General features: G+C 35.5%; 2 protein-coding genes across 2 annotated transcripts in view; one reads left to right on the top strand and one right to left on the bottom strand.

Moving 5' to 3' along the window:
• Positions 1-23141, bottom strand: part of LOC145692482 (uncharacterized) — a 617057-nt gene that overhangs the window by 307921 nt on the left and 285995 nt on the right. The window lies entirely within an intron of this gene.
• Positions 126-23141, top strand: part of LOC145691506 (cholesterol 7-desaturase nvd-like) — a 49175-nt gene continuing 26159 nt past the window's right edge. Inside the window, exons 1-3 of the mRNA XM_081766915.1 lie at positions 126-266; positions 7452-7641; positions 21604-21792. Of these exons, the coding sequence (XP_081623041.1) occupies positions 126-266; positions 7452-7641; positions 21604-21792 (520 nt within the window). The remainder of the gene's footprint in view (positions 267-7451; positions 7642-21603; positions 21793-23141) is intronic.

Below are 23141 nucleotides of genomic sequence, written 5' to 3'. Positions count from 1 at the left end.
CCGAAGGCGAGAGCGTTAGCGAGTACGCTACGCGGGGCCACTGTGTGTAGATGGATTTCAAATCGCACGTTGTTTCTATATAGTTCCGAGATTCTTGGGCATGCTGTTTGAATCATGTAAGAAAAATGTGGTCAGGTTATGATTGTGCACCTCATATTTTGCTGTGCACCGTGAAGAAATCGAGCAGCGTAAGTTCTGGAAAGCGTGCAGGAAACTCGATTGATTCCTTGCGTCCTATCTACTGGCCTACTATGATTTTGATCCAGGTATGCTTGCACATTTATATGATAGTGAAGGGGGGTACCAGCTTGTTGCTAAAAAAATATCATTACAGTACATTGCACGAATGGCAGGGTAAATGAAATTATCAAGCATTGTTAGGTACTTTTCTCCAGTTGCAGTAGCCTACCCTTAAAAACGGAAGGCCCAATGAGTCACCTAGGAGACTGCCCACAACACATATTCACACCATGCTTTTTCAACAGTATCTTCAGCTGAGCACACACAATTATCCCTATTGACGGTTCCATTAAGTTTGAATTCTGCTTCATCCTACCAAATAGTATTACCCTTATTCCCAGTTCATGTGTAACCATTTCCTGAATTCATTCACAAAATCATATCCTGTGATTTGGGTTGTCAATTAGCTACTCCAACAGTCTTGGTATTACTATTGTCTGGTGCACCAGCTGTCCGCCATGGTCTTGCTAATGGGGATATTAGTCAAGAACCATCTCATGTCAGTGCTGGTTCTTGAGAGAAGTCACATCGGTTAAAATTAAAATTTTATCAGATATGAATTGAAGGGTGTGAGGCAAGAACGTGGTAACCTACAAATTTTCAATTGCTGAGTTATGCAGATAGAGAGTAACGCATACCGCTTCGTTTAATCTTGTCCGTTTAATCCGTCATATATACAGTCTTATGTGAGAAATCAGCTTTCCGACTTTGAAAGTGAATTATGCAGCAGAGAACTTCCAATTTCTTAAAATAGTAAAATTGTGGGTTACCTTGTTCTTGCCTCACACCCTTCAATTATATGTGAGTTAGGCTTTTTTTCCCCCTTAACCTGTAGGGATAAAATGTGAATATTTTACCGATGTGATTTTCCTCAAGAGCCACTACTGGACAATTCTCAAGGAAGGGGATACTGAATATCAGAAAAAGCATAAACATCAGAAACATCAGTAATTTAAAGGATTGTTTTGTTTTGTTGCGGGAAGGGGCAGATAGATATGTCAAAAGAATTCAGGGAGGATAGTAGATCTGGGTCATGAGTATTTTTGGTTTTTACAGAATCCAACTGAAAACATGATGGAAGAAGAATTATTTAAGCTTTCGAACAGGTTCCAGTAAGTGAGATTAGGAAGTGAAATCTTTCAGTTTAACGACCCACGTATGTGCCCTTTAGACTAAGAGAGACGGATGATTAAAGCAAATGAATGATGGTGGAAGATTCGATGGAATAATAAAGTGTGAGGAAACTCGAGTATCCCGAGAAAACCCACGGACACGTTGTTGCGTATTACAAACTTATTTGGCCTGAAATCGAACTAGGAACTCCAGGCACCAGAAGTAAGTCCTCTACCACTGAGTTACCGTGCCCCTGAATGAGATTATGATTTTGTGGTGAAAAAAGTCAGCATTGACGGGTAGAAAATGAAAGAAAATGTAATGAATATTTGGAAATCAAAGGGAAAAGTGCATGCAGTTAAAGGAATTGAGAACAAATTTATGCTTATTATTATTATTATTATTATTATTATTATTATTATTATTATTATTATTATTATTATTATTATTATTATTATTAATAATAATAATAATAATAAAGGCATGGTGTCTCAAGAGTAGACTGCTCACCTCTGGTATTAGTAGTCCCTGGTTCGATCTCAGCTTAAGTTAGTCTGTGGTGGACAACATCGTATCTCTGGGTTTCTCTGGATTCTCCCATTCCCTTCCACATTATACGTCTCCATTATGCTACAAGCCATGGATGTTGTGAAAGAAAGATTTCGCTTCATTTTTAAATAAGTGTAAGAAAGCACAGCGAAGGTATGTGCAATAGACTTCATATTAAGTTACAGCTCATAGACTGTTATTGTGGTGTGAAATACTGAAGGTAATTCAGGAAGAAAAGTCATTGCACTTTTTTAAAATTTCTTTTAAAATTTACTTTTAAATTTGACTGGTTGAGCACTATATTAGATTAATAAGAAACTAATAAACTAGAATTTGTAAAGTCACACATCCTTGTTCACATTTCAAGGATGAAGTAATAAAAATGCCGAAAAATCGTTTTACCATTCTAGTGTTCAAACAATAGGATTTGTAGGTTACTGTTAAACATAAATTCTATACAGTGATAACATATCAGGAAAAAACCTTAATATTATTGTTGCACATTTCAAGAATAAATTACAAACACTTGAAATTACCTAACATCCAATATAGCGCTACGCAAAACTGAAATTTTAGAGATATTTCTTCTTTTGTTGATATGGCTTTATTTCCTCTAGTGTGCACTTTGGTTTCGAACTCTCAAAGTTCTGTAGGAACTAGGGATGGCCATTTCCGGAAAAAGAGTTTTCCGGTTTCCGGAAATCACATTTTCCGTTTTTCCGGAAAATTTTTCGTCTTCCGACTTTTCGGAAAATTTTCCGTTTCCGATTTTCCGGAAAATTTTCCGTCTTCCGTTTTCCGGAAAATTTTCCGTTTTCGATTTTCCGGAAGATTTTCCGTCTTTCCTTTCTAATTTTCCAGTTTCCGGAAGAATTATTTTCCTTTTTCCCTGAAAATGTGGTCATCCCTAGTCTGTAGGAAGTTTAACCTTTTTAAGAGTTCTGGTATATTTATATACCATGGCGTACTACCGTCTCTGACCGCTTATTTAGGTTCTATAACAGGTATTTAAGAGCCGGGATTTTTTTTTTTTCAAGTCAAGGATGGACCAAAGAACACCGCAGATGCGTTTTGGAACCGGATCGTCAACTTGGCGGTGCCAAGTGGGGCGAAGGAACGTGACTTTGTTTCTTAAGGCAAATTTCAAAACTTTTCGCGCCTTTAGTTTTCAAGATATCAGATTGAAACTTTGCATAAGGATTGTGTGTACCTTTGGGTATTTATCCATTTTTTAGATCCGTACGTGAAACTGGGGCCGGGCCCGATGGGCGCAAGTGTTACGAAGGGGTGATTTTTTCAGAAAAATTCCGTTTTTTCCCGATTTTTCCGGTTAAGCTTTATGATACGGACACGTGGTACAGTTGGTAAGTACGCTCTATCGTTTTAAGAAAAACGAGGTAAGAACCAGGATCCTACGATAAATAATAAGGAAGTAGTAGCTGTTTGAGTGAAAGTCTAAAATTTACATCAGAAAGTGGAAATCCTTAAAGGGTTAAACTTCTTGCAATCTGGCGCCTTTGTTACATTTCTATCTGATAATTCATGGTTAAGAGCTCTTCTTTGTTCTATCAATCTCTCAAGCATTCCATGTATAGTGTTCTACCGTGTTTTAAATTGCTGTATAACGAAATGTACTGCCAATCCTAATAACCTTTACTGTTTTTCCAGTTCCAGTTCTAACGTACTATGTTTAAAGTGGGAAACAATCCGACTAGCAACACTTAACATTTTCACGATTTTTTTTCTATTGCAAGACCTTTATTTATAGAGAGTTGTAGGGTCTGAACAAAATAACATATGCTTGAATACGGAAGTTCTCGTACCGCACTTGTGTTATTATTAGTAGGCTTCGGATTTTTAGGTCCCAAAAAATTCAAATTATTATTTTAAAAAGTGCATTTTAGGATTTTATAGGTTTTTAAAATCACCGTTTAGGATTTTTAGCGTTATATTACTGAAAACGGAATATTACTACACTTTAAACACTTTGTTAGCTATTTCATACTTAAATGGTAACCTTAATTTAGTAAGCTTTATGCTAATCAGTCATTTGCGTACTAAAAATAATAAAACTCTTCTTACCTTGGACTTTTTTTGATAGCTGAAATATAATTTAACATATGTATGGCCTGTCGTACTATAATAATAGGTTTTTTTTTTTTTTTTTTTTTTTTTTTTTTTTTTTTTTTTTTTTTTTTTTTAGAGACACATGCAAAGAAACAAATTACAGAAGACGCAAATTACCAAGAAGACACAACTTGCAAATAAACATGCTGTGTGAAGGAAACCTTGTTATTGCATTGTTGAAAACTGGTTGACTACGTGTTTGAAATTATTTTTCAAGTTAAAAATAACTATAAAGAATCATTTAGGACGTTATAGGTTTTAAAACCTAATTTAGGATTTTTTAGGTCCTAACCCTCCAATTAGGACATTTTAGATCCTATAAAACTAATATAGTTCTACTTATAGCAACTTGAAATGTAAAGAAAACACGAATTTTTTGCATTTACTGTACAGGAATAAAATAGGTTCGAACCTAAGAATCCGGAGCCTAATTATTAGCATTGTCAGACAATTGCATGTGTTTTATCTGAAATGTTCCACTACTCTGCAACATGTGATAAGTGCTGAGTTAGGTTTACCCTTGTGTGCCTTACTTTTATTTCAATTATTCGAAGGACTGAACTTATTGAACTTAGATGGAAGCATATAGTGGGCTGTGATTGTAATATAACTTTCCGTAGCATGCGAAGTCCAGCTATCTGTTGTCAAAGGAATCGATTCCGCAGCCACACTTCTCCTTAGAAAACAAGGCCTCAATACGGCGAGTCACAGTTTGCCTGGATGGTGACTGGTAACTTGGTTCTACTTCATTCATAAATTCAAGAAACCGAATTGCTTCAACGAAAGGCACCATATTACTTATTTTACTATTAAGCACCTCTGCTCTTGCGGAAGAACAAGGTTTAGGGTCTCTGAGATAAGACAGAATTCTTTTCTGTTTCTTACGTACTACTATGTTCCCTTATTTGTAAAACATTTTTTCTGGGATCTTTCTGTTACTTTAGATGCATTTGAGCGTGCACCAGGTGAAGCGATAATCTGAGATATAGAGGTAGCAGCACCTAGATTATCATCTACGTTTCTGAAATAATAATAATAATAATAATAATAATAATAATAATAATAATAATAATAATAATAATAATAATAATAATAATAATAATAATAATAATGATAAAAGAAACACTTTGATTGCATTAGGAGTTCACAATTTAGTAACAAAACATGAATATAGAATAATAAGTAGAGCAACCCACAGTATGCTTTATTTTTGTTTAATTATGCATTATTGTTTTTCCAAATTATGCGTTATTATGCTTTATTATTAATTTCAATCATTGTTTTACATTAATCGTGTATAACGTATAATATTTACTATACATTAAATATACTAAATATCTTGATCTATTTATTAATATTTTATGCAACCAGTTTCTTTCATATTTGATGAACTTTCTACCTAATGCACTGTAAAGAGATGCTTTACTCGAGTCATTTTTTTTCCTTTTTTTAACACTTGTATGCGCCTTAGAGGTGCATATATACAGAAAGGGAAGTAAAAGATGCCACCAAAAAGTACAGAAAGTGCTCAACTTCAAGAGGTACACATAACAATATAGTGTGGAGTTCTTGTGTACTATTCATTGTTGGCGGAAGTTTTCTTCTTGTTGTCCTTTTTTCTTTTCTCCACGTCAAAAGATTAGACCGAAAAGTTTACTGAGAAGTTTAAGCTTTTCATTGTAGCATTGTTATGTTCTCAATGATTTTGCATTGTAAATATTGGTTTTTAAAAATATTAATACAATATGTTAAACTTGTAGTTAATTTTTTTTTTTTTTTTTTTTTTTTAAGAATTGTGCTATATCTTTTAAATTATGCTTTATGCTTTATTTTCTAAAATTATGCTTTTGAAATTAATTTCTTCTCGACCCTTAGACAGCCATAATCATGTTCAAGGTACCAATCATATGTGTAAGTAGCTATTATGCTTTTTATGCTTTGTATGCTTTTGGGTTGCTCTAATAATAAGTAAAACTTTCAAATGCATACAGAAACATAGATAATAAGTCAACATTGAGAACTAAATTGATGTATCGATGACTAGGTGGAATCGTCCTTCAGTTTAAGAGAAATTAGCGGAAAAAGTTACGAAGAGAATTATGTGGAATAGATCATTATATGAATAGCTGGCACTAGTTTCAAGTAGTGCTACATACTATGGTATTTATAGCCAATAGTATCGGTATTTGAATTCGTGACACTTATAGTTGCAAGATGGTAACACTAGGGTAAAGTGTAAAATTGAATTACATCAGCAGAATTGAATTTATCTCAAGGTTAAAAAGTCTATGGCACAGGTCGGATGTAACTGAGTAATAAACTTACACACACACACACAAATAAATAAATAAATAAATAAAATAAAAAATAAAAAAGTCGGGACGGTAGGTCGCTCGAATCGAACATCGGTCTTCTGAAGGTTAATCCGATGTTCTAACGCCTGAGCTCAGTTGGACGTAGTGTACTCCCGCCCATGATTTAATACAAGACTACTGCGTATAAATTCTATAGAATCTAGGGTGCCGATTTCTCTCTATCTTTGTGGATCCATTCAGATGCAGAAGGTATATATGAAGGTTTTAAGACAAACTGAATTCAAATTGTGCAAAATATTGTATATTTATAAATACAATGCGGGTCCACATCGACTTTGAGGAAGCTGCCCCCGGCCCCCCAGGATCTGTGACCTTGACAGATTACCGTGGTCATGATAAGCAATGAAGAAATGGTTGGAATATAAACATACTAGTTGTACTAATAACACACTGCCAGCTCTCTTTACTTCCAGGGTTCTGCCCTCAGGTACACACATAAGCGGGGATTCCCCGAAACACACGCATGATCGGAATTTCCTGGTGCAAACGAATGATCCGCAAGCCCTCACGTAAACAAAAAAAGTACATGATTAACCAAGTGTACAAATAGATGTAGCAGGAAGGAATGTTTCGTCGCTGGTTTACTCGACCTTTCCTCTCCTATCCACTGTTAAGTTTGAGTTGCGTTTCTATAGCATTAGATGGTGAAGAGCATTGCCTCATTTACTTGTTTACGCGTAGCATTTTTCGTTATTTTTCTTAATGAAAGACGACCAATGCCACTATTCCAAGTGAACATTTTCATTTTCCTGAAAATTTTCCGTCTTTCGTTTTCCGGAAAATTTTCCGTCTTCCGTTTTCCGGAAAATTTTCTGCCTTCCGTTTTCCGGAAAATTTTCCGTCTTCCGTTAAAAAATATTTTCCGTTTTCCGTTTTTCCGGAAAATGTGGCCATCCCTAGTAGGAACTTCAACATAGCTATATCTTGCAGATGTTTTGTGTTTTAATGAAGTATCAACAATCCTTGTCTAACTTGTAACTTCTTCATTTTGCATTGTTTGTGAAAAGATTTCCATAGTTACTTCACTCTTGTAACTTTTATTTGTAGGATTTCACCGACGTAAGTTACGATTCCTTGATAGATTCCAGACGCAAGAAGTCAAAGAAAGATCTTGTGAAAGAGATTCAGCGAATAAGAAAAGTAGGTTCATTGCCTCCTGTGTTTCCAAACGGATGGTTTGTGCTGTTCGAGTCTTCCGATTTGAAGAAAGAACAAGTCAAGTATGTATCTGCTCTCGGTAAGTAACAGTGTTATGATTAGTAAATGTTTCTAAAGTATTCGTCACTCTTACAATGATGCCTCATTAGTAATAAGTAAATCAATATTAAACAAATAACTATTCCACTTAGAATATAACGTTAGAGGTCCAAGAATATACAATTTACGTTCTGGATATTCGTACTTGGACCAACAAAGGGTCCATGTAACATTCATCTCGGAAGCTCATTAGATGCCCATACTTCGACCAATAGCAGAAATCTACAGAACACTATCTTTCTACGGTCCAGGCAGAGATACTATGGGCATTGATCGTCATTTAATAAAAACTATCATATCTTGTGCATAAATAATAATTTGAAATCTGCAAGTTGTTTGCACGCTAGTGACATTTGTTGACATCAATATGGCGTGCAGGTAGCGACACCTACTAACTAAAATGTTCTATGTTCTACTATTATAAATTGGAATATGCTGGAAACATTAAGCATTTAATGTTTAAAGATCGAAGGAAGCATGAAGTTGTGGAAGATAAACAGACCTAAGGGAAAACATTATAGTCATATATAGCGCGTTAAGTGCACAAGAGAATTAAGTCAACATTTGGTCCATCTTTGAGATCTTTGTCTACAGTTCCTTTTACAGCTTAAAAGATGCATGTCTAGATATTATAAATAACGCTGATAATGTACAAAACATTGTTAACATTTTTATATACTTAAGCGTATATAAACTTTGCCTATTTTTCTCACGACTTGGTAATTGTACCTGATGCCTTCTGCTCTGAGCCTCCCATCTATTTTTTTTTTTTTTTTTTTTTTTAATCCTTTAGACCGTATTTGGCACTGTTGCTCTCAAGCAACATCGCATTCTATTGCGTCATAGGCACGAATTATAACTTCAGTGATCATTTAATTGGCATTATTGCTTTCATACAATATTCATATACATGATATGCGGGTCGCTCCTTTAGATTCTTCTAATCTTCGTCAACAGGGGACAGTCAAATTTAGTATTGTAGAAGCTTTATCTCCTACGTTCCACGAAAAGTTCTTTTTTCATTTTTTTCTTTGTGCTTTCTTGCTCTGTAGGAAAATATTTGAACGAAACTGTTGGTAATTACTGAGAGTATTCTTATGATATTTGACCATAATAGAGCAATGCTGTTCAGTAGCTACACATAAGACCTCTTTTATGACAATGTTGCTTGTAGAAATAAACACCCTGTATTTTCTAACCAGAGTACAAAAATACTTTAAAAATTATGATCAAGAAGACATGGTTCAACCATAAAAGCAAACTAAATATTTTAATGGTAATTTTATCAATGCTTGCCAATTAAAGGGATAAGCATATAAAAATGTTTGCAAATGAATCCACATAGCCATTTCTTTTTATTATGAAAAACTAGGCTTGGGTGAGCGTTGAAATACTCTAGGGGTTAATTATTATATACAGTACATGGTGGGATTGCTTGTTAAAGAACATGTTTTAGCTGCTGAGATATAGGCATTTCCTGCAGTTCTATACAATAGTAAGTACAAGTATCAAGTGTACATCACGTCAAGATATTTGGTTTGTATGATAATACTTTGTTTTAACGTTTTTGATCCATAGTGGTCAACATAAAACCGGAAATGGTTGATTTCTACTACTTCCGGTTTGAATATCGTCTCTTATAAACGAACTCGATTTCTAACTTCCGATTTCTATACTCTGGCTAAAATTGATGGTAATCAATGAAATAATTAATGAGACTTTTTGTCTTTTGAACCTAGGGCAGACAGAGCGACAGACAGAGAAAATAATTAAAGAATTGTTGAAACAAACTTCTTAAAAAAATTGATTTTTTAAAACGCCAATAAGTAGCAAGGGTGGAGTTTAGAAGAGTGACATTTGTTTCTAAGCTAGTCCAAGAATGGAGAAATATCAACTTACACAGAGAAAAATCCGTTCTCTGGACAGCGGTATATTGTACAAATATACGGTATCCTCTTGCTTACTATAGAAATCTGTACGGAGCATACGTTATCCGTATGTTACATAGGCACTGCCCTTAGATGTTACATCATGCCATTGCAGGATGTCTGACATCTAACAGTTTTCCGTATATCACATGCATATACTTATGTTACCTTCGTCAGCTATATGTTATATACGTCCATTTGTATGTGAGATACTGACCGCCTACATTGTTTCATACGGAAAGTACGTATAGATGGAACACTTATACAGAAAGTATTATAAAACAAGTGTTTTCAGTTATACTTCTACTGTACGTTAAGTCCGGAAACTACAGGAATTACGCATGTAACCTATCTTTCTAAGTACGCCACCTACATTTTTTTTTTCTCATTGTAGTAGCGCATACTTATACAGAAGTATTTCAAGGTCTGCAGAGTCAGGAGTAGATGACACATGAGTATTTGTTATTGCATTTGCCTTCGATAACATGCGCTTCCTAAGTACAACTAAATCTCCTCATTGAAAGCGTGACAGCATGTTTTTTTTTTTTCTTTTTTAATTATGCCGTCTGATAATACGTAGATTTTTTACCCAGCAGAATTTCATCAAAGCATGTCGGAACTTCTACGGTGAAAATAACTCAAAACTCATTATTATTTATCACTCCAGGTAGACAGTTGACAAACTGAACTTATGTTAATGATGATAGTGGTTAATTTGTTTTCCTCTTGTCATTTCAAATTGACTTAAAAAAAAAAAAAAAAAAAAAAAAAAGAATTCTCAATTCGACCAGTTTATGTATATATTCACTCAAAACTTGAACATATGTGCACCGATTTTTATATTTTTTTTTGTTTTTAAAGAATGTACTTTCCCGTTGGTCTCATATGTATTCAGTAGCGTAGCTAGAATTATTTTCAGGGGGGACAATGAAGTGCCCAAGAAAATTTTGAGGGGGCCGCCCCAATGAATGAAAATTTTTATTCACATTGTTATAAGTGTCATTGTTATAACACTTAAAAGGTTTATTCATATATATATATATATATATATATATATATATATATATATATATATAGGTATATACAGACTGTTCCATAATTCGTGTAATTTTCTACAGTACTGGAGGAAGATGAAGTTTTCCCACTATTTATATAAAATTTGGCACTCTTATCGAGAAATGTATGAAGTTTTCGAATTTCTAAAGAAAGTAGAGAAAATTGCTGTTTTGCTTCCCTTTTGGGGGTGTAAACACAAAAGTTCATTTTCCTTACGGGAGATTCAATGTTAAATTTTGGAAGCAGTTTTCTCCAATAATTATTCGTAAAGATTTTGAATGAATTGTATTTGTTACAAAATGCAAAAATAGTCATTCACAAAGCTAGTGAAGCCGTCTCAAACATTATTTTGGGAAGGCCCTCCTTTTGGGGGGCAAGGGACGTAAAAAGGTGGTGGGTGATGTGTTACCAAAATCCCAACATTTATTTTCCGAATGCCAGTAAACGTCAGATTAATGTCACAGAATTAATGCTCCAATGTTCCTTACATGTAAGAGTGACTGATAATGGGGCTACAGCCCCCTTTCCAAAATAAGAAAATCACCATAATTATCCTTAGTAGGAACATACGAGGAGAAGGTATTTTTTTAATTAACTAATGTGAAATTTGGCGTCATTGTAGCAAACGAGTATGCGTTTTTGAAATCTGGAATGCTATTTTGTTAACGCACCGCCTTAGGGGGCACAGGGGGCTAAGCATTAGATGATGGATCTTTATAAAAAATCAAAATTTTGTTCCGGAAATGCCAGTGAGCGTCAGGATTATTCACAAATGTCACATAATTAATATTCTAATGCTCCTTGCATGGCTAGTGACTTATGTGGGGCTATAGCCCCCTTTCAAAAATAAAAAATACCATAAATATCCTTAATAGGGACATACGAGAAGAAGGTATTTTTTGTCAATTAATATGAAATTTGGCGCCAATAAACCAAAAGAGTATGTGTTTTTCAAATCTGGAATGTTATTGTGGTAACGCACCGCCTTACGGGGCAGAGGGGGCGAAGCATTAGATGATGGATCTTTTTTAAAATTCAAAATTTTTGAAAGGGGACTATAGCTTTATCGAAGTAAAGTAACAGTTACTTTTTTGGGGGCAAGTAACGCGTTACTAACGCGTTACATTTTAAGAGAAAGTAAAGTAACTTGTAACGCGTTACATTTTTATAAGTAACTTACTCAACATTGGTGGAGTGGTGATTGGTATAATGATTTTGCTATATGATCCAAAGCGTTTTCCGTCGCAGTGATTGCCTTATCAATAGTAGGCAGAAAAATGTCTCTAGTATATTCCGACATGTCTGCATCTACTTGAGATAAGGCAGGCACGTAGCCAGGATTTTGTAATAGGGGGGGGTCCGTGACAAAATACTATGGTTATCGCACAAGGGGCTCGATCATTCTAAACTATTTTACTGGTAACATATATTGAGGGGGGAGGCGTGACATGATATACTGTGGTTACACATCAGGGACTCGATTAATCTGAACTATTTTACTGACAACGTACCCATATTGGTTTGTAAGGACAATAAAGTGAGGATATGTTAGTAAGTATTTTAATAACAAACTATGAAGAAATCTTGAGTAAAACAATATAAAAAAGTATTGAAAAATATAGTCTTTTGAGGTCATTCGAACTCGGTTCTTATTGTCTTCTTTCTTCTTTTTCTTATCTTTGTTTAATGCCGTCAAGGATAGCAACGAGATCTCTTTCGGTAGTAAAGACATTCTATAAAATGGATTCAGTTGCCGCGAAACTGAAAATTTCTTTAATAAGTGTAACTGGAATCTATGTTGCCAGGCTCATATTATTGGTGATTGTAGGCATTTTTTAAGTTCTACTTGAGAGTCTAGCTCATCGAACCGTTTATCGATAGTAGTCCATAGGATTAGCATGGAGCTAAATGGAATTAGGAATGCTCAGTTACAATAATATCAATTTTAAACTTGAGACCCCGTTTGCTCCATACAAAGCTTCTCATAAGAAAGAGTAACCAAACATTTGCTGTAGCTTTATATATTTAACACAGATTCTTCTTTTTCTCGTTTTTTTCATCCTTCCTTCATTCGCGTTTCTTTTTTTCATTTCTGGTCCCGAAGGGGGGAGGGGGTCCGGACAGCCCGGACCCACCCCTTGGCTACGTACCTGGATAAGGTGAAGCTCACAGTTATAGCATGGCAGCAGTCATCTCAAATTTTACCAGCCTGAAAACATTCCCTCTTGTACAGATCACACTAATTTTCCGAATGGATTGATGGAAGTAAATCAGATTTGGTTTAATACCGCATAATAAGATAGACAGTTGTTTGGTAGAAAACTGTATTAATAATAATAATAAAATAAAAAGTGATGGACAAGGACAAAAGTTCATAAGAGACAAACGTCGCACAGAAACAGGAACTGAACTCTAACAGGACACTGATTTGCCGTCCCAGCTTACTTTAAATCTTAAAGCCTTGGGTTTCACCTTAAAGTAAATTGCCAATAACAGTCATGTATTCTTAATATTTCAGAAAAAAGTCCCGATTTCACGCTCTAAAAATATGGTAGGCTAATCAGTGTCAAAACTAGACATTTGGTGCGCAGGGCAAATTTTACGATTAGCACCCCCACACAGATTAGTTTACTGGCTCCCGAGGCAACTTCCCCGTTTGCAGTATCTTGTTTTGATCTGGCCGTAATTCAATTATTTTTGGTTACTATTACGCTTCAGCTCTAAAACCGAGTAATGAATTTATCTTTACTTCATTAAAATAATAAAGGGAACACTCTTAGAAGCAAAAAGAGGAAATGTGTTTTTATATCCCTAATATCAAACAGTGTTAGAGTAGACATTTCAATCGAAACTCCTTACAGCAAAAGAAGTATACTTGGCCTTCTTTTCTTTCTTTCGTTTGTTTACCTTCACTAGTTTTTAGAATTTGACGTGAATTCAAATACACCAACACTTCACACCCACACCGAATGGCCAAAGCTCAGCGGTAGAACATAAGCTTAAGATTCGAAAGATGGCATGATCAATCCCTCGTGGATAAATATTTCGACTGAGGAGTTTACTGAGATTTTTTCTCGGTGCCACTAGGGAAATTTTTATGACTCTATTGACTCATTTCCCTCATTTCTATCCTCTGAGAGTCTCGGATGTTTCAAAGCTTTAAAATAAATTCAAATGTAGTTGAAATAACTTAACGCTACTATCCTGTAGTCGATGATAAATTAATATGTTAGTTTTGAGATTAGATTTCAAGGGGGGGGGGGTTATTCATTAGTATATCCTTTTGAAAATTCATGTCACCCGTGATTTACTGTTCTGCATAATTCGTACAATGTAACTTTCTCAGAAACGCTTAATGCTAAATTTTTTCAGAAATTCATATTTTGAAGAACAAATATAAATATGTGACAAAAATTAGCTTTCATTGACTGAAATTACTGAATGAAATATCTGTGTACCAGTCCGAGAAACTCCTGATTACTGATATATTTCTGATTACTAAACATAAGATAACGGGATGATACAACCTGGTCACGGGAATAACTACCACTTTTACACAAAATAGCATTAGTGCCGCGATCAAATTGTATCATCTAGGTATCTTACCTGACGGTTAGTAATAAGAAGATTGTGGCACTGCCTCTGGGATAAACTTCAGGATTTCTCTAGTAGTAGTAGTTTTGGGATTAAGTTACAGTTAAAATTGTTTAAAAGGAAATACCATATTTATAAAGAGTCACTGATTTTTGTTAGCCTCATTTCCCCAAGTTTTAATTAGTAGTATAGGTCCACCAAGCGCTGACTCCGTTTTCCTTGGAGATCACTAGAATCGCTTGTTAACATAGCAGCAGAAGGTTTCTACAGAGTTTGCAACAACCAAGAGCGTTAGGAAACTAGACGTACTAGAGACAGGATCGGAAGGTAGTCGAGAAGGAGAACCAGTATCAGTAGCAATAGCAGGTGTTAGTAGCATTTAGTATCTTAATTTTCTCGAAAGTTTGGAATACAAACAACAGAGAGAATGACAGAAATAATAAAAACTTCTCTTCTTGTCTTTTACTGTAATTAAACAAGACGGCTTGATATTATTCCATAATAATAATAATAATAATAATAATAATAATAATAATAATAATAATAATAATAATAATAATAATAATAATAATAATAATACATTATTTAATAAATACTATGCATTTGTTCTATGTTGGCATAATCAATGGAAATTAATTACTTAGTGTACGAAGACTTCTTTCGTTCAACACAAGTGTAATGTTTTACTGCAATGCATGCTATTTGTAAGTAAGCATCTCTTATTTTAGTATGACTTTTAACATCAAAGCAAATGAGAATGCCGACTGACTTTGCTTTTTTATTTCTGGTTCTTTGTTGAAAACAAAGAAGATAACCAGATAAGGGAAGAGGTTAAAAGAACGTTCAGATGGTAAGGTCAATGCATGCACCTTACAGATTTCGATGAATTAGATCTTACTGTATTATAAACAAAAAACGAGCCTGGACCATTTTACTCGGAACTCAGACTATTGTAACATACGGTATTCTGCAGTTGGTAACTCTGTTGTAGAGAGATGTTTCGGTAGTAGTTTTACCTGTGACCACTATCAACTCACCGTTTGTCGACATATAGTAGTATCACTCTGTGTGGGGGACACTAGGGGAAGCAAGAATTTGATCAAGGGGGCCTGGCCCCCTAGGCCCTCCCTAGGCTCCGCCACTGAATAAATTTCATCAATATATAATGGTAATAGTCTCAGGAGCTAGACCATAAGACACCTCAACGAATGTAATGTGAAAACTATAATAAATGAACTTTAATAGACCTATAGGCATGTTCACACATAACTCCGACATTTTGATTAGTCCCTTTTTTGCTTGAAAAAAAAAATTCTTTTCCCATTATTCCGTATAAACTTTATGAGGATTTAACAATGTCTTTGGATCTAGACTATGAAACTCCTCAATAGCTGACAGTGTTCACACCATAATTGTGTGTATGACCAGACAATTAGTTAGAGGAGGGCGAGCGGAGAGATCGCCCCAGGCGCTGATAGCAAGGGGGCGCCAAACGAGCAAGAAGAAAGAACTGTTGGAAATGAGTAAGCGACTCGTCGCCCCCAAAAGATATTGGCGCCCTATTAAATCAATTTGTCGGTTTGCAAAGAAATAGATTTAGTAAAAAATTTCCTGCTCCCTCCGCTCGCAACCCAAGCATTTTTAATAAGAATCACAAGTTTTCACTTATTACTTAAAGAAAGTTATTATGTATGATTTCTTAATGACGATGTGACATACGAGGTGCCGAGTAATCACTTATAGTGTACACAGGAGCGTTTCAAAATCAGAAACGGTCGAAGTCTGAAATACGTGTTCGACATTTAATGGTGATGAGCTTGCTTAGTTAATCACGCTTTCTACCCCATCGGATTGATCACGACCGCGACTGAAAATGAAGGTATGAAAATGAGAGGAGTGAAGACACACGCAAATGCTGCTTGCGCAGGAATATTACAAATGAAGGTAAACAAGGGGAATAATAATATTTTCGAACTTGGGCAGTTGTAGAATAAAGGCTTAAGGGGTCACAACTTAACGCAACGAACTTTGTCTTTTCCAAAGACTGATTACTACCAGTGTATTTTTTTTATTCCATTGACATCTGAAACGCTTTCAATTTGAATGAATTTATTGGGATCATTTCTCCATCAACTACTTGTGTCGCCAGGATATTTTGTACAGATGTATCTATTTGTATGATATTTTTATCTATCTATTTATCATTTATTTTTAATATGTTAATTATTAATAAGTTACCTTAAATTCAGAACTTTCATTTATTAAGAAATTAAGTAATTACTAAAATTTCAAACATATGCAGTAACCCAACTATATTTTGGATTTAAATACAAATATTAAACATATTCTTCATCTCCATTGATCAATATTGAGAAATTAGCAAAGAAGGCTTCTTCTGAATTTCCGTTATACTTCACAAAATATTTTTACCGTAAAAGAATCGAAATTAAAATGCTATTTGTTTGGTAACATTTCAGAATAACATTACAAAAGTTTACAATTATTACTGTAAATTAATGCTGTCACCCATTTCGAACATTTTAAAAGAACATAGTTTGTAATGTATTGAAATTTCATTTCCTATCGATGCTGTGAAACGTAAATAGTTGTAAAGAGCATGGAGAAAATTCCATTAAAATTCTCTCATGGTAGGGAAGCCGTGTTAGACATGAAATAAGTGGAGGCAGGTGGTGGCGTTGGACTGGTCCGGGTACCCTGGGCACGGTGGTGATGTCAGAAATTGGGTCTGGCTATTAGGTCCCAGAAATGGGGTCCGAAATTTTGTGCATGGGTCCTTTCTATACACCCGTTAAACATGAAATTGTTGTATGAGGGTGGTGACGTTGGAAAGATTCGGGTCGTCTGAGCACAGCGGGAGACCTAATGTCAGAAATCGGGCACCTGCCTCGAAACTCCAGAAATGGGGTCCCGAAAGTTTGGGTTAGGGTCTCTTATATTCGGCTATTAAACAAGATGTTTTTGGACGCAGGCGATGGCGTTGAAAAGGTCTTGATCCTTAGAGCACTGCGTTGATATCAGAAATCAGCTCCGGACCCCGAAAGTTTTAGATTGTGTTGTAATTTGATCTGGTTCAATTCCAAGACTTGATTGCGGGAGATAAAACTATCAATTCAGCTATAAATATGGTTTTATCTTGCACAATCAGGTATTGAGATTAAGCCACAGAAAAGGTCTGCGACACAAATAACAAATTGGAGGCCCAGATCCGATTACTGACATCAATACTGTGTTCAAGGGACCAAGACCTTCCCTACGCCACCAATCTCGTCCAACAATTCCATGTCCAAAATCAATAGAATGGATCCGAATGCAAAACTTCGGGATCCCGTTTCTGGAGCTTTGAGATCTGAAACTGATTTCCGACATTACCCTGTGCTCAAACGACTAGGACCTTTCCAATGCCACCACCTGCGTCCAACAATTTCATATTTAAAAGGGGAATAGAAGGGACCAAAAGCTTCGGGATCCCATTTCTGGACCTTCGGGTCTCGGATTCCATTTCTGACATCACCGATGTGGTAAGGAGACCAAGATCTTTCTAACGCCACCATCCGCGTCTAAGAACTTCATGTTTAATAGTCGAATAGAAAAAACTCAAGCCCAAAAATTCGGAACCCCATTTCTGGGACATGGGCTCGATTTTTGATTACTACTATGCTCAGAGGACCCGGACCTTTTCACTGCCACCACCCGCGTCCACCAACTCCATATCTAACACGGTTTCTCTACTGTAGTAGGATTTGCTGCAAAGCTCTTTCCGCAACTGTTTTACAAATTGATTTGTATACAACCAAAGGTAGTTTTGTCAAGTTTAACAGAAAGTCCAAAATAGCTCTTGTTTGTAAAAGAATGCATAATGATCGCTTTTGGCTGTTGCAATGGTCAGTCCAAGCGGCTTGATAAAAATTCAGTGTAGTACGTAACAACAAAAGCTGCATCTCTTATATGAAAAAAAAAAAAAAAAAAGCTTGGTAAGGTGAGTGTAGGAGGCGCTGCATTCTACTTCGCCCCGGCCGCTACGATCTCTAACTACGGCTCTGTGTATGACCATGCTTACCTTCAACAGAGGTGGACGAATTTTATTTATTTATTTATTTTGTTTAAAAGAGTATGACTTCACGGTGATTTCGTGTAAAATTCATTATGGTCTTCGCAGCTAGATTATGTAATTTTTCAACGAATGACAGTGTCAATATCGTAATTTAATCAACTTTATTGTATGCATGTTTACGTATAGCTTCTACATACAGCGTGGTCCGGAAGTGGGCGTATCCCTAATTGGTGTTTTCTGACGGTTTTAGTTTTTACCCACATTTGTTTGGTAACATTGCTCGGCATTGCTACTGAAAGAAAATGGTATCAAACGCACTGTTGTGATACAGCAGGATGGAGCACCAGCGAACTTCGCAATTCGCGTGTTCAATTACCTAAATCAGATGTTTCCTGGCCGCTGGATTGGAAGAGGTTGTCCAACTTCAACAGCTAATTTTGTCTGGCCTCCCAGAAGTCCTGATCTGTAGACACCAGACAATGCTCTCTGGGGTTTCATAAAGCAACAAGCAAGAAACACTCGATATCACACAACGCAGGAATTACGAGCAGCTGTGAACACAACTTCACCCTCGTGACTCCAGAGTATCTCCGCAAAACATCTGCGAGAACTTAGCGCAGAATTCAACTTTGTTATTACATGGATGGTGATCATATCAATGTTTATGACTCTTAAGACTCTTAAAACATCAACGTAACTGTGTACAGAGATTCTACCTAATTAACACTATACTGCTGAAACTAAGGGGGAGGGGTACGCCCAATTTTTACTATTTTTTACTATTATTATTTGTTATTATTATTATTTGTTAGTTTCAAACAGTATACTTTCTCGCAGATATCACATAAATTTTATCAGAATCTAATGATAATCCCAAGATAAACTACCCCTTCAAGACTTTTCTCAGAGAAATGACTTTTAACATAATAAGGTTATTTTTGGAAAATTGATTTATGAAATATTATAAAATCGTTAGAGGCGTTTTTGAGGAAATTTCAATTTTTGATTTTTTAGAAAATTCGAAAAAAAACTGGATGGGGACATAAAAACCTTAAGTTTAAAATTTGGTTGTGATACGTTGAAAATAATTGCCTTTAAGTAAATGTACATTAGGACGAACAGACAAACAAACGGGCTAACAGAAAAATATTTTCTTTTTTATTTTTAGGGCCATAAAACGTGTGAATTTGTTGAAAATTCGAATTATCTTTTTTTCACGACATACACTATGTGTTCAAAACTATCCGGACACCACCCAAAACATACGTTTTTCATATTAGGTGCATTGTGCTGTCACCTAATGCCAGGTACTCATTATCAGCGACCTCAGTAGTAATTAGACATCGTGAGAGAGCAGAATAGGGCGCTCCGCGGAACTCACGCACTTTGAAAGTGGTTAAGTGATTGGGTGTTACTAGTGTCAGAAGTCTGTACGCGAGATTTCCACACTCCTAAACATCGCTAGGTCCACTGTGTCTGATGTCATACTAAAGTGGAAACGTGAAGGGACACGTACAGCACAAAAGCGTACAGGCCGACCTCGTCTGTTGACTGACACAGACCGCCGACAGTTGAAGAGGGTCGTAAAGTGTAATAGGCAGACATCTATTCAGACCATCACACAGTAATTCCAAACTGCATGAGGATCCACTCCTAGTACTATGACAGTTAGGCGCGAGGTGAGAAAACTTGGATTTCATGGTCGAGCGGCTGTTCATAAGCCACACATCACGCAGGTAAATACCAAACGACGCCTCGCTTTGTGTAAGTAGCGGAAACATTGGACGATTGATCAGTGGAAAAACGTTGTGTGAAGTGACGAATCACGGTATACAATGTGGCGATCCGATGGCACGATGTGGGTATGGCGAATGCCCGGTGAACGTCATCTGTGAGCATGCGTAGTGCCAACAGTAAAATTCGGAGGTGATGATGTTATGCTGTGGTCGTGCTTTTCTTGGAGGGGGCTTGCACCCCTTGTTGTTTTGCGTGACACTCTCATAGCGCAGGCCTACGCTGATGTTTTAAGCACCTTCTTGCTTCCCACTGTTGAAGAGCAATTCGGAGATGGCGATTTCATCTTTCAACACGATCGAGCACCTGTTCATACTGTACGGCCTGTGATTGAGTGGTTACACGACCATAACATCCCTGTAATGGACTGGCCTGCACAGAGTCCTAATTTGAATCCTATAGAACTCGTTTGTTATGTTTTTTTAACGCCGACTTCGTGCGAGAACTCTCCGACCTACATCGATAGCTCTGCTCAGTTCAGCACTCCGTAAGGAATGGGCTGTCATTCCCCAAGAAACCTTCCAGCACTTGATTGAAAGTATGTCTGCGAGAGTGGAAGCTGTCATCAAAACTAAGGGTGGGCCAACACCATATTGAATTCCAGCAGTACCGATGGAGGGCGCCACGAGTTTGTAAGTCATTTTCAGCCAGGTGTCCGGATACTTTTGATCACATAGTGTACTTTCTTCTCTTTTTTCGTCCGTCGGGAGTAAAGAATAAAGTCTGTGCCAAGCTAAATAACTTAATACTTTATAAAATTACTCTCCAAACTAATTTTATATTATGCACTAATTTTTTGCGTTTCAATAACTTGAAGTATTTTCATAAGTAGGGCCTAGTAGTAAAGATATATTTTCTGTTTCTAAGATATTTCTTCTTCTTCTTCTTCTTCTTCTTATTATTATTATTATTATTATTATTATTATTATCTGTTTATAGGAGCTTTTGTTTGTCAGCGATTTTTAAAGTTATTTTTCCTGATCGCCCTCTTCTATGGAGATCTAAAACAGTGCCTATAAACATATATTAAATTCAAACTTACAAATGGGTCGTCTATAGTTTTTTTCTAACTTCTTTCTGTATATTTCAAAATTAGAACCAATAAAGCTATTACTACAATTAGTAGCCTACATTTCTCGCTTCTTAGCGAACGACTGCCAAATAATTTTAAATATTCCCCTCTTTGACCCTTAAATTTCTGTTAATGATGAACTCATGATAGGATATCAAATTGATTGTTGCCATATCTAAATGACCAATCAATATACCTAGGTATTATTGTGCAGCGGTGAGTAAGTTTTTTTTGCTGATATCTTTCTCAGTAGCTTACAACTTGTCTTATATATATTTCTCACATCAGAAACTATAAGTGAATATTTATTTTCTCTCTAGACCTGAGTGTACAGCTTTTTTTTAAAAAAATTTCCGTGTATGTTTATATGACTTAAATGAATTTCTTTTTAATGTACTTCATGGCAAATCATAATTTATTATGCAGGTGAGAACTTCGCTGTGTTTCGCACAAGCAATGGTGAAGTAACAGTACTAGACGCCTACTGTCCGCATTTGGGTGCTAATCTTGCTGTTGGGGGAGCAGTACGAGGTAACTGCCTCGAATGTCCGTTTCACGGATGGCGATTCTCAGGAAAAGACGGCAAATGTGTGTCTATTCCTTACTCAGATAAAGGTATGAATTGGACTTTTGGTTTTAAATTAACTTCAAAGAGCTATTTTGTAATAATTTATAATTAACATATAGTATATTCTTCTTTTACGCTTAAGCTATGTTAATATCTATCTATCTATCTATATCTATCTATCTATCTATCTATCTATCTATATATATATATATATATATATATATATATATATATATACTAGGGATCAAGGGCGCCCATCAGGGGGAGCAAGGTGGGGCGCTTGCCCCCCCAAGAGGAAATCGTACTTCGGAATATCGAAAGCCCAATAGAAAAATCTTTGAGTTTTACGTCCCACGGTTATGCTAAAGGAGACGGTGATTATGAGTAATGAGTGAAATGGTGGAATGAAGGAAGTGGGAGGAATGGAGTCTGCTTTCGGCTATGAATCACAAAGCTTGTGTGCTGGTTTGTTTGCTAGCTAACCGCTAAATCTCACAACTTTAAAGAATAATTTATAATATTTTCATTCATGTCTGGCCAAGAAATATCTTCACCTACCATCTACATCATTTTATAAAAACCCAAATCTCCTTCAATCATATAATTGATTTTAAAGTGATATTTAAAACCATGGCTAGTTGTAATTTAATGAATGACCGAATATTATATTTTAATACAAAAGTGAACGTGACACTTCCAACGACTAAACATGTGTGATTTTTGAATAAATAGTTTTCTCTTACTGACAATAAATTAACAATTTCAAATACTTTGGAAGATTTTTTAATTACCTAATCTTGCCATATTGAATTTACTTTTCACGCGTAATTCATAGTTATTCAATACATACACCACACTTGTTTAGTTTAACATTCCTTCAAATATATCTGATTTTATTGTCTTTACGTAATTCGATTCAACACTTTTCTTACTTTGTAGGCAACCTCACTGATTGGATTGTTTTCTTAATTCCATTTAAAGAAAAGTGAGATTAAGAACGGTATATTCAGTTATTGAAATATATATATATATATATATATATATATATATATATATATATATATATATATATATATATATATATATATATACGAGTATACGAGTATATATATTTGTCAAACATTTCCCACATGATGTTTCAATATTAAATTTACGTCTCCTTTGTACATAAAGTTCATATAATAATATTAGTATCTATCACTGATTTTGCATTGTTATTACTGTCTGTATTGACTATTATAAATTTTTAGAATAACGACTTTATTTTAATTGATTCTTTGCAATGTCGAAATGCAATCTCTGCGTTATCAGTTCTCAGTAAAATTGAATTGCAATATAATTCTGTATTGAACTGTTTCCGTTAACAAATATTTGATGAATTTTCTGATCTGTTGAT

Source organism: Thermobia domestica, chromosome 8 (genome assembly GCF_964235325.1).
Source record: "Thermobia domestica chromosome 8, izTheDome1.hap1.1, whole genome shotgun sequence".
Taxonomy (NCBI): Eukaryota; Metazoa; Arthropoda; class Insecta; order Zygentoma; family Lepismatidae; genus Thermobia; species Thermobia domestica.
The sequence above is the reverse complement of the archived record's forward strand: the minus strand, read 5'-3'. Positions and strand labels throughout refer to the sequence as shown.